A 12700-nucleotide genomic window follows, 5' to 3' on the forward strand; every position below is an offset into this window, starting at 1 on the left:
GTGATCACATGGATATTTAGCAGCTTGTCCTTTTCAACTTTGTTTTTATTGCTCGTTGAAAGTTATAACCCACTATTTATTTTCACCGAATTTGCTTTCGATTTTAGGTGGGCTATCTCTTGGGATGTTACAGTAAATATTTATTGGGAAAAACATCACTTCTGCTCTCATATAATCGACACTTTCAATCTTTTACGATAATGCATAACAAACACTATCGACACCAAAAACAAACTATCGTCATTGAGGCTTTTTTTTTAGATCTAGGGTAGGGTCTAGTAGGGACATTTGACGTCAACAGTGTTTGTTATGTAGTAACATGTATGATCGAAGGTGTCAATTACGTATATGAAAGCAAAGTGATAAGTGATGCGTTGTGTTTTTTCCGATAAACATTTAGTTGATAGTCGGTGCTGTGTATTGTCGGTTCCTGTTCTTCGTCTGTCATGTTTTTGCACTGTTTTTCCATTATAATAAAAGGAGTGTTCACACTCATTTTTCTTTTTTTTTTTTTAAGCAATACGAATTATAAGAGCAATAAGATTTATGAAAAAGAATTCAGATTTACATCCGTTTTGTTTCATTAGTGAGCATGGAATTCTATTTGTCAGAGCTAACGACTTGCTGTTTTTAGCAGGAGAAAACATGGGTGAAGTAAGCACATAGTGCAGACTACCTAAGGAGAAAACATATATTTCCAGCCCAAAACTGCCTTTACAGACTATACATTAAACGTGAACTATCTGGAAACAGTTCTGGGCAGCCATTTCATGATTTTAGCAGACATAATTCTTAAAAAAAATTGCATAAACCTTGTGACTGTTCATACAACTTTGGACATTTGTGCAATTCAGAAGTGTTAACACTACGCTCTTCTCCAGCAAAACTTGGCAAATGGCAAAAGCCACGTCCCAGCGAGTCAATCAAAATGTCAGAGGGAGGCGGCACATGACAACATATCGTCGGATTTCACTCCTCCTGCGGAGAGTTGTCGGGTGCTTCGGTCCGTCACTCTTGCCTAGTGGAGGATACAGCATTTATTCTTCGCCAAATTATGGTGAAACGGCGTACACCAAGAGTTTACTTTATTGCTTCTGAAGGATGCTAGAGTACAGTAGCAAGGTACTTTTGGTCTGGCTGGTTAGTCAAAACATGACAAAATAAACAAGCTGTGCAATTATTTGCAGAGGAAGAGCCAACCTAAGGGACACAGGACAAGAAAAGTCTGCACAGTTGAGAACAACTTCATTGGAAGGCAGGCAAGTGGCAGATAATTGGCTGTCACCTCAGATAAGAAAATATAATTAGGTTCTCTTTCTGGACAATATTGCGGTTCACCACAATCTAGCAGACAAAAATAAAACTAGAACAGTCACAGGACACTGGAAAAAGAGAAATTGGGAAAACTTAAGCACAAACTCGCTGAAGAGAGCGAGAACGAGAAAACAATTTTACTGAGTTTGACCAAAGGTCACTAACCACTAACATTTTTTTTTTAAGAACTTAATGCAGCAGGAGCTGTGTTAGATCTAGCAATTTGGCAGTTTACTCTATGGCCTCACTCTGCACTTTCTGGAATTTGTTTTCCGTCCATGAAGAGAGAATGCAAGATTCCTTCACGCTTGCTTCCGCTGCTGGATGCGGTGATGTAAGCCTGGCAGGGACCCACCTGGAAATGCATCTCGGTTCCACCTTCAACAAACTCCGACTGGAAAGAAGAGGTATGAATAGGAGTGTAAACCAAGGCAGGATAAGCTCGCAATCCGACTGACAAAAGGGTGAATGGAGGAGCTTACCACCACTTCCACCTTGGTGCCATTCACATAGACATCCAGTGTTTCTTTTTCTAAAGAAAATAATAGTTATATTCGGATGCACAACCTTTATGTTATGAAGACAAGCTTGATGCACAGGAATTGGAATATAATAAAAGAGACAAATGCTATATACAAGTTTAAATTAATTCACAGCCCATAGCACTGAAATAGATGCTCTTGTCATATATATACTGAAAGTTGGACATAATGTTTCTTTGATTAAACCGCGCTGCAAAGGGTCACAAATTATGTCTATTTTTCGAACGCACCTCATAGTCTGAAGATGGGCACATATACCTCTCAAGAAAAAAAGTTCAACTTAAGAACAAATCTTCACTAGAGAAATATACTTAATATTTTTGTCCAAACTTCAGTAGAAAATCTACCGAAGGCTTTTGTGCGATTTTAAGGTATACACAACAATGAGCTTTCTTTGAAGCGTGTAATTGCAGGCACAAACTAATTTTTCTCACCCAACACAACCCTAGTAGGCTCTTCGAGGTCTTCGATCACCCAGGTGTTCAGTATCTTCGACTGGCGCTCTCTGAACACGTCCAAGTGCTTGCCGTTCACCACAAGTGAGTATTCGTATGTGAAACCGCTCACTGCCCTGATGACGATCAGACATTTGGCATTTCCTACTTCGAACGGCTCGGAGCCCACAAGCTTGAACATCCAGTCACGCCGCACGATTTCCTGCACATGACATTACACTCAACGTGCCATCTCCACTGTACTGCATACATATCACGCATACAACATACAGCACAGCACTCGTTTCAACAAATAACAAGCACAATGCGAAGCTCGTATACATACATTTCCTGGTAAAGATTACTGTAGCGCAAGCTGCCGAAGCGACAGAAACTTGCAACATAAAAAGTGGCGTTTTTTTTTGTTTGTTTTTTAGTAGCAATTGGTTTTATTGTTGTCGCAGCACCACTATAAGTAGGCCACGCATAGTTAGGACCCCCGAGGAGCAGCGTGAATAGGGAGTGTTCACTGGCGGCCATATCCGTGTGCGCTGCTGCTGAGTGTGTGCTGACGGCGAGCTTCCGCAGTCCTTTTAGAGCGTGCATTTAGCACCATCAAGGTTGCCGGTCTTAGCAGGCTATTAATGTGAGCTCGTTCTGAGCATGCGCTCTAAACATCGCTTTCAAATATGGCGTCCAGTGAATACCTCCTATACGGGGAGCGGCAATGGGAAAAGAAACGGCAATACGACCAGCGGCGGCATATGGTATATTGCAGTGGACAATAGTTGCAGGCTTCGCTGAACCAGTGCGCTGGCCCTCACAGCGTGGATTGGACCCCCGATTTTTTTTATCGTATTTTTATTTGTTTATTGCAAAAAATGCACCGTAAACGTACCTTTCCGTCGACCTTGACCACCCGTTTACCTGTAGTTGTGCCGTGTTCAAACTCGATCTTGTGTATTTTATCACTGAGGGGCACTTCCCAGACGGCCGACACCGCAGACATCTTATAATGTCAAAGCTGTTGAAATGTGAAAGCACTTATTTCATGCAAGTATCAGAGGTAGCAAATAGCTTATCGGTGGACACATGTGTGGAGTTCAACGTCAAATCTGTTTCAAAAACAAGCCATCGAGTAACCATGGCAACAAAAACTTGCTACGCATCTCGATTGATTTCTGGATCCGGATGGAGCACTACCTTACACAAATAATTTGTGCGATGACCCTGAAATAATAGTCGTTGTTAATGCAATCTTTTTTCTATCGCACATACACATAAATTTATAATAATCAAATTGAAACACGTTAATTGAAGTTTTTTTCGTTTATTTTGACTAACGCCCTCTAGGTGTGCGGAAAGTAAAAACAAGGTGAAACCCAGCGAGGCACAGGCACAAAGAAGGCAAAACCGCGGGGCCAAATTACAGGCATAGGGCTCGAGGAGACGCGATTTCTCCACATTTTGATATTAGTCAGCTATATTTTAGTCTCGATTACCAATGCCGTGATCCTGAGAAATGCGAGACCGGCATGTTTACGTCCAGTTTCGGAATGCAATCGCATGCACCTCGTTATCGCCCTGGAAATAATGGCTAAGTGGTGACCCATTCAGAATGAGCAGCGTCTGTAGGCAAGTACAATAACAATTGTTATTCTTCCGCACGTGGTCTGTCGGTTGGCTAGTGTACTTGCATGCGCTTTTGCCGGCGTTTTAAGTAGTGTGGAATTTAGCGTGTATGAGGCGTGGAGACCACTAAATTTGTAGCGGAAAGGGCTCACAATTTTCTCAAAACAATGCGTTCATAAGCGAGAAAGCCAGTCAGCGAATCTACCAGCTTTCGCCAAGTGTGGGAGACACTTCGTAATGTGCGGTTGCCTTTCGATAGGAACGAGCTTTGCGCGGGAATGCCCGTTTTGCAAGCGCGTATTTTTTTCTTTTTATGTTCCAGAGAAAGAAAGCAAGTGAGCAGCTCCGGGAAGAAACAAGCGGCGAAAGCGTCGGCACGGCTAAAGATCGACAAACCTGCTAAGGACTGCAAGAGAAAGTTTCGGCCTGTTTGGAAAGAAACCTACACATGGCTACAGTACGAAGAAATAAAAAACACGATGCATTGTGTCCTGTGCAGAGACGCCTACTTTGGACAAGAAAAATGTGTGCCGTTTGTGGAGGGTACAAACAACTTCAAGCTGTCCGTCATCCAGAAACACGAGAAAACATCCGCGCACCGCAATCTGCTCGACAAAACCGAAGCCGAGAGGAAAGTAGTGGTTGCAAAGTCAGTCAAGTCCAGAAAGAAGTCCTTGAAAGAAGAAGACTCCCGCGCCAGGTTCGAGCTTCTCTTCAAGATTGTGTACCAGATACAAAAGAACAAGCTGTCTTTCTCGCAGTTTCCCATCCTGGTCAGTCAGCAGATACAGAATGGAGTACCACTCAAAGGAAGATACACAAATCACCACCATGTTGTGCCAGACTTCTCGAAGTACATTGCAATGTCCATGATCAACGACACTGTGGCAGATATTCACCAAGCTAAGCATTTTGGTATAATCCTGGATGATGTGTCGGATGTCCTTGGTAGCTGCAAGGATGCAGTGTTCATCACTTACATCAAAGATTGCTGCAGGCATACAAAGTACCTTGGCCTTGTGGAAAACTACAATGGCATGGGGATTGCCCTGTCCCTTGTGGAAATGTTGGCAAAGTTTGGTTTACCATCCCCCTTCGAGAAGCTGCTCTGCCTGACAATGGATGGGCAACCACTCCATCGGGTTGAAAAGGAAGGGCTCCGAATGGCACTTGGCAAAGAAGCCCCCGTTCTCTACTCTATGCACTGTCTTGCTCACAAGTTGGAGTGCTCAGTGAAGCCAATCTTGTTTGAACATCCACAAGTCAGATATTGTGTAGACACACTCTACAGGCTCTTTTGCTTTCTGAAGGACTTGCAAAAGAAGACTGGCCATAGCATTGATGTGTGGACACCGATGAGCACTATGGACCAGTTTACTCATTCCTCAAATCCAAAGTGGTTGGTGTTCAGCTTAAAGTTCCTATTAGCCACGCTAGAAAAATGGGGCACCATTACCATTTTCCTAACCGACACTTACCACAATCTTGACCGCAAAATGAGGCTAGATGCTGCCGAAATTCTGACGAGCCTCAAAAATTCCACCTTTGTTGCCTACCTGCATCTCCTAAAGGAAATCTTTGAAGCACTGCAGAATTTTCAAGACAGGGTGGCAGATGGCTGCCCTCTTCCTTGCTATGCAGTTCAAGAAGAGCTGAAGAGCACTGCCTCTGTCATAATGAACCACATTATTCTAGGCCCCTGCCTAGTACCAGTCCTCCAAGAACTGCAAGCAAGGAGCGGCTTCTTCCAGGGCATGCCAGTGACTCATGACTTCGACATCCAGTCCTTCCACAGCAGTGCTGACGAGCTGTGCCGCGCAGTCTCCCTCCAAATCTTCTTGATGGCAGAACAGAGCTCGCCATCCATCTGCAAGTTTTCAGTCCTGGATCCAAAAAACTGGCCACTGGATTCGGATACCCTTCTAGGTGCTTATGGAATCCAGAAGGTCAGGGAGCTCTCCGAGGAAATGAGGCCCCTCCTGTCACTGAAATGTCCCGCAGACGTCATTCAGGAGTGGTGTTCCTACAAGGCATTTGTGCAGTCTAGTCTTGCAGAATCTCTGAGGAAGGACTTCAACAGCCTAGCTGCTGTCATGATTTCACGATTTAGCAACATCTACCCATCCATCTGCACATTTCTAACAGCAGCCATGCTTCTGTCCCCCTCGTGCAGCGTGACGCGCAACGGTTTTCATGAACTATGCCTCATCAAGGAATCTAGAAAGAATGTCCTCACTGAGGACACCCTCTGGCAGACCATGGTCATAAACATGAATGGAGCTTCGCTCGAGGACTGGGACCCAGAGCCTGTTGTCGACCTCTGGCTGAAGACAAGTCTCCGAAGACCCAACAATAGAACTAAGCTGACAGCCGACATGGGAACCTTGTCACAGGCCCACGGTGTCAACGATGTGACCGATTGTGTGCTGCAGAACTGCGACTTGCTTGTCATAACTGGTGAACTGTGTGAAGAGCCAACGGCATGTGACAATGCAGAAGGGCTAATGTGAATAAAACAATGATCTGTAATTCCCTTTTCTTGCCTGTAAAAAAACCACCTCCAAGGGGTCTGGAATAAAGCAAGTAGGATTAGCACTTGGTTCATTGGAATAAAAAGACATTTGTTTATTCAGAAATCCTTAAGTTGGCACGAAACATAACAGGACACTAAGGCACAAAAAGCTCTGCTGTCTCACACAGACATAAAAAATTGTAACGTGTTTTTCTTTTTTTCAAGATTTGGTGACGCTTTAGTTCCCCAGGCTGGGGAAGTCTTTATCGGACAAGCTGGGAGTACGGCAGTTGGGGCAGCTCTGGTCCGTCTTGTACCACTTCTCAAGGCACTGAAAAAACAAGATGCACGCACCCTTAGAACTTGTAATTTAAAAAAATGTTTTTAAATATTTTTTTTTAAATTTTTGCGTGTTTGTTTTGTCACCCCAGAACCTACTTTCATGGATAAAAAAAAATTAAAATTAGGACGAGTGTTTAGTGAAAAGTACCTCGCAGTGGCTCAAGAAGGCACAAATTTATGTGAATGTTGGCCATTTCCGAGCGCTTGTCTCTTGCAGCCGTGTCATCGCCCGTTATTGGGACCGTTTGAGAAGGTGACCAGGAAATCCTTCCTGGCAAAACATCCATTGGTTTTGCATTTTGACCCCCAATAAGAAGAACATGCGAGGTTTACCATGTCTTTCGACTGTGCTAAGTGAACATTTAAATCCTGTGACACCATCGCGAGACTGTCATCGGTTGGGGGAACGATGTAAAATTATGTAGGTGTGGACGGTGCATGCGTCGCAGAGGCCAGACGAAGTCCTCTTATTGCCTTGGTTGCAGGTGCTGCCACCACATGACTCTTCGGTACACGGCTAGTGGCAGCCTGTCACGGGCCCGGTTTTCCATGCTTTTTTTTTTTAGAGTTGTTTTCTGGGTGTCCCACGTCATGTAGAACTTAGTACTTGCACCACGCGTTTTCACAGACACTGCTTCGTCACCAACCCTAGATTAGTGCCTCAATGGCACCAATAGCAGTTCTATGAACACTGTGAAGCTGAGAGATCTGAGCAGATGCTCGGAGCAGAAGTGCACACCCAAGTGTCACAAAACACAGAAGAGAAGATGCTAGATAAGAAAGCCTCCGAACTGTCACATAAGGCTTTCCTTTTTGACGTCGGTGCCAGTGTGAAGGCAAACCCTTACGTGCGATCCATGGCTGCACACGCACATTGCGCGATTTAGACACAAGGGGTGGGATTGCCCGCATGGAGATGTGCTCCGGTGAAAAAAAAACAACCCAGAATTGCATTTATATTAAGCATTCTTTCGGAACACCATAAAATGCTGTGTGTGCCTTATACCATTGTAATGTGATGATGCCCAGAAGATTCTAATTGAAACCATCCCTTTAAAATCATTAAGACTTAAATTACTCAAAATTAATTGATTGCCGAATTATATTGAAAGCTAATAATTTTCCTTAATGGGCCCTTTGACACAGACCACTACGGCATCTACCTTTTTTCTTTTCTGTGCGACGAGCAGTTTTTGCAGGTGCACTTTTGCCCGAGTTTCCGGAAACACCGTATACATACGGGTGTCTAAAGAAATAACCAGGCTCTATCTAAAAAGGCCGTAAAAATCGGAGCCTGGACGTAGCAAACAAAACTTTTCGTCAAAGGTGTATTTCACAGGTCGGTTTTATCTTGTAAAATTACAAGGCATAGCTCCCTTTCTGTAAAAAATAGGGCCAAAAAGCTTGCCACGGTCAACGGCGGACGGCGACACAGACGACAGAGTTGAGTGGCGGTGTGCGTTTGGCGCACATATTGATAGACCGTGGTCTACTAAATGAACATAATCTTTTCGTAATGTCCATTCAGTTTAAAAATAAATGCAAACAATAAAAACAAAAAGTAAAAAAAAAGATGCAGTCGCCTGACGACGGCACTTTTGTGGCCAACAGATTTCGTCTGCGTGTAGTCTGCTTCGTTCGCTGGCAAGCTACACCTTCCGACGCTGCTACCGACACCATCTATCAATATGTGCACCAAACGCACCCCGCACTTGAGTCGGTCATCTGCGACACCGTCTACCGTTGACCCTGGCAGGTTTTTTGGCGCCATTTTTTTACAAAAAGGGAGCTACACTTTGTAATCTTACAAGATAAAACCAACCTGTGAAAAACACCTCTGACAAAAAGTTTAGATTACTACATGCAGGTGCCAATTTTTACGGCCCATTTAAAGGGGTAGGGAAACGAAAGTTTCCCTACCCCTTTATTGAAAGATTAGTTTTCTTGCGCCTTCCGTTGAAAGGCGCAAGAAAACCAATTTTAAAGCTAAATAAACAATTTTTCAATGTGCACCTGGTGGATACATAAGGAGCCTATTTGGGAGGTAGTCTAGCAACCTTGTGGAATCTGCTACGTAGTTGTGACGTAGCAGATTCGTTCGAAGCAGCGCCGCTTTTTGGCATTTCAACATTTTCCTTCTTAGCTTTCGTCCTCAACTCACAAGTCGCGCATCGTACCAAACGGTCCAAGAAGGCGGAAAGGAAGGACTCCCCTTTTTTCGGGCCCTCGTTCGTGCAACCAGACACAGCCACTCTCCCCCTAGAAGATTAGCCCGTTGCTCAAAACTCAAACAAAAGTTGCTTTCCCCACCCCGCTCAGCCCTAAGCTGACAGTGTTGTGGAAGCTACGTGCTCCTTGGGTCAGCCACACGCTCGTCACCCCACGGGTACTTCGAACGGCTCGGTTGTAACGCGCTGACGCTATTGACACCACCACAACGCTGACAACGCCACCAAGGGCAAAGCTCGTAACCACGCCTGCCTTGCTGCTCCACGAACGCGGGAAATCTTTTCTTTCTGTTTTTGTTTGCGCCAGACATCCCATGACTGATCGCGCTCTCCGTTCGCTTCTCTTCGAGCGCACCGTTAGAAACGAAAAATATATGAAGTCGTTCAAAATACAAACGTGGGATTATCATTTACGGTTATTATCCATCATGCTTGACTCATTTCCGAACGAAATTTGAGTATTTTGATTTTTGTTTCCGTACCCCTGTAAGGTCGAGCGTGAAAAACTAGAATCACTCTTTTTCTATGCTTTTACGAGTTCACTTGGGATGTACATTACAAAAAAAAGCGCAACCTTTCCAGAGTAAGTTTCGAGAAAGACAGCGCAAACTGAAGCGAAGAACGCCAGAAGAGGAAAGCTTACCCATGCCTGCTAGGCTTAATGGCAATATCAGTGACAGTTCTGACAAGATCGACACCTCCAAACACTGCATTTACGTTCGTTAGCGTCTCGGAAAAAATCGGGTTCTTCGAAATAGATTCTGCATGTTCAGTGTTGTGTGACATCAGTGCGCTGACGACACTTTTGGGCGGCACGACCTGCTCAGCTTGTAATGAGCGCAAGCTCTCCATTCGGCAGTCAGCTGAGAAATGTGAGGGGCTCGCATCATTTCTCGAACTGCACTGCGAAAGCAGCGACTGCCCCGAGGCAATTCTCTCTTCAACATTTACGTCAAAAAAATGTCACGCCAAATGGAAACACAAGTGCAAACGGAGGCTACGACCATGGGAGCTTGCGCGACAGCTTCGCCGTCAACGTCAAAGCCATAGTGGCCGTGCATGCAGTGAGTGCGGGACATGAGCAACTTTGACACTTTTGCGCGACCCTCGGGCTGCCAACGCCTATGCACCACAAGACCTTCAATGCGATAAGCGAGAAGGTTCATGTTGCATCCATGAAAGCCATCGTCCAAAACCTCCAGACGGTCAGGGCTTTGAAAAAAGAGGTGGGTGGAGCTGATGTATATGTAATGTTTGACGGCAATATGTGGGCACAGTCGTATCTTTGGACACTGAACTCTGCTTAGATTTTGAAGTTCTGTCAAACTACAGCCTCGCATGCAGTCGGCACCAAGACTTAGGCCAAGAAAAAGAGATCTGGCAGGCGTTCCATGCCCCTGTCCGTGAGAAGAATGCCGAGTGCTCTTCTCGTGCTATGGAAACCGAGGCAGCAGTAGGTATATGGCAGAGAACCCCACCCTACAAGACGCCACCATGCTTCACCAAGTTTCTTAGTGATGGAGATAGGAAGCCTAACACGGCAGTCTTCTAGCCAGATGTGTATGGTGATGCATCGATTAGGGCCCGTCACACACTTGCAATTGAGTAGGACCAACTGAGACAAGACCGGTTTTTAAGCCTCTTGAGTGCGCCTTGGAGGAGCTTGGCATGCTTCCATCTCAAGGACTCCTCACCCTTGGCGACTCCCATGACGACGGACTGACGACAGAAGCATGAGCTCATTGTTGCAGCATGGTGAAGAAAGCTGAAGTCAGAGACTCTACTCCAAAGAACAATGAGGAAACTACGTATGGTGTGGGAAAGTTCTAGTGCCTTTGGATGCTTTTTGGATACTCCGCCTACATTACGGCCGAATTTCATTTAATTGCTGCTGCTCTTGATGAGTATACATTTTTTTAACCCTGAAAGTAATTTTCCTTTTTTTGCAATTTTGGACAATTTTCACAGTTTGTGTGCTCCCATTTTGACCATAAAATACTTGCATCATAACAAAATGTTTGCACCTATATCCCTGAATACATGTTGAGTTCTAGTATACAGTAAACTCGCAATATTTCAAACTCTGATTAATTCAAACAAATTTCAATATATTGGTTGTCCCACTATCTTTTAATGTATTGATAAGCCACTTAATATGAACGACGTTTTCGTTTTAATTCATACTCTTTGTTCTCACGGCCCCATTGAGTGCGCTTCTTTCCGAGCACCGGTGCGCTGCAGAAAGGCCACACCCGCGGAGCTTGCTTCCATGGGCGTTGCTTTTCCACACTGCATCAGTGAGAAGCGCACTCAACGGGCTCGGACTAGCACCACGCAGAAATTTCCATAACTTGCACGGATGCTCTGACGTGGCAGCAAGGCATTGGTCCTCGTCGCAGCATCCACGCAAGTTGCTATGAAAACTGCCGCACAGTGCTCCTTTTCAATGCTCAAGTGTTTGCTGCTTATTAATCCACATTAGACAACTTCTTCACTCGATGAACAAACTTAATTTTAATTCGAGTTGTCATGTGCTGTTTAAAGAGCCCACAATAAACAACATTCTTAAGAGATAAATAAACAAATGTTTCATATGTGGCATACCTGCTTATGATCAGTAGGCCTACGTAGAGGAAATTATCAAATATCTGGTTTGTATGTGCCCTAATTCATATGGCAAATAATAATTTTATCTTAGATCATATTTAGATTTTCTGATAATTCATACAAAGTTTGTGGCTTCCTGGAGCTTGAATTAATGAGTCTACTGTATTTCATTTCATGTCATGGTCATTGCTTCTGTTTTTATGACTTTCAATTGCATTTTTCTCATTTAGTCATTTTTGAGCACTCTTCACAATTTGTACACCCCCTTTTTGGTTCTTAGAATCTTCAAATCGTAACGAAATTTTGCATCTACCATAATATCCAGAGTCATCACCCAACCCACCGCTACAAATACCCCAACGCAGACTCTGCAATCCGTGAACATTCATCCTACCAGAATGACCCAGCCGCAGACCTCACAGTTAGAAAATGTCCGTGACAAAGCAAAACGAAGGAGGGAAAGACACTTCTTTTTGTTTACGCATTTCCTCCCCGATTTCTGCGACCCCGAAGTCGCAGCACATGTGTGCAAAAGGAAAGCGACAGAGATAGCAGAATGAAACTTTGTTTTGTTTACAAAACAGTTCTTTCTAACAAAAAAAACAACAAAATCGGCAAGACAACAGAAGCAATAATTCATTCAGGGATCGCGAGGTCAGCGAATACCCTATATCCTGAAGTGTAACCACAGAGTGCAAGGGTCAAAGTCAGTCTCCACCAAACTAAGGTCACCGCGAAACCGCTCCTTCTCCCGGAGCGTTGAGACCGCGGTTGGTAGGGTTGTGCAATGTTTAAAAAAGCACTGGCACCCAAAAGGTTTTTTTTTTTTTTTTGTCTAATACGATGGAAGTTACACGTATAGACACACAAAAAAATAGCACAATGCAAAAAAAAAAAAAAAAAAAATAATTCCCACGCGCACTTTTTTATTTGTTTTGCGTCCTTCTCTCCCGCTTCTCACCTCCTCACTTTGTTTTATTTGTGACGACAAAAATTATGAAATTTAGAAGCTTTGTAAGCAACATTTCTATAATATTTAATAAGGGTATTTGTAAAACATGTTTTTTAACGCAACTGCGAACGCGGTAC

General features: G+C 44.1%; 3 protein-coding genes across 6 annotated transcripts in view; 1 reads left to right on the forward strand and 2 right to left on the reverse strand.

Moving 5' to 3' along the window:
- Positions 1–555: 555 nt before the first annotated feature.
- LOC8036092 (fas apoptotic inhibitory molecule 1) lies at positions 556–3449 on the reverse strand. Of its 2 annotated transcripts, XM_040207702.3 has the most exons (5): positions 3189–3449; positions 2291–2513; positions 1797–1846; positions 1670–1708; positions 556–1382 (listed from the first exon to the last, which is right to left on the reverse strand). In XM_040207702.3, the coding sequence occupies exons 1-5, from the start codon at positions 3297–3299 to the stop codon at positions 1335–1337; spliced, it is 471 nt and encodes a 156-aa protein (XP_040063636.1). In that variant the 5' UTR covers positions 3300–3449; the 3' UTR covers positions 556–1334. The 2 variants fall into 2 exon arrangements, with proteins under 2 accessions (XP_040063636.1, XP_002411712.3); XM_002411667.5 differs by having other exon boundaries at positions 556–1708.
- Positions 3450–3654: 205 nt separating this feature from the next.
- Positions 3655–6558, forward strand: LOC8036090. Its single transcript, XM_002411668.5, has 2 exons — positions 3655–3925; positions 4245–6558. Exons 1-2 carry the CDS (start codon positions 3909–3911, stop codon positions 6430–6432), a joined length of 2205 nt encoding a protein of 734 aa, XP_002411713.3. The 5' UTR covers positions 3655–3908; the 3' UTR covers positions 6433–6558.
- LOC8036091 (E3 ubiquitin-protein ligase TTC3) overlaps positions 6523–12700 on the reverse strand; it is a 195433-nt gene continuing 189255 nt past the window's right edge. For all 3 annotated transcript variants that reach the window (XM_040499934.1, XM_040499933.1, XM_029987983.4), the window contains exon 43: positions 6523–6765. In XM_040499934.1, the coding sequence (XP_040355868.1) occupies positions 6673–6765 (93 nt within the window). In that variant the 3' untranslated portion in view covers positions 6523–6672. The remainder of the gene's footprint in view (positions 6766–12700) is intronic.

This window comes from Ixodes scapularis, unplaced genomic scaffold (genome assembly GCF_016920785.2).
Source record: "Ixodes scapularis isolate PalLabHiFi unplaced genomic scaffold, ASM1692078v2 PGA_scaffold0__279_contigs__length_252992795, whole genome shotgun sequence".
NCBI classification, from domain to species: domain Eukaryota; kingdom Metazoa; phylum Arthropoda; class Arachnida; order Ixodida; family Ixodidae; genus Ixodes; species Ixodes scapularis.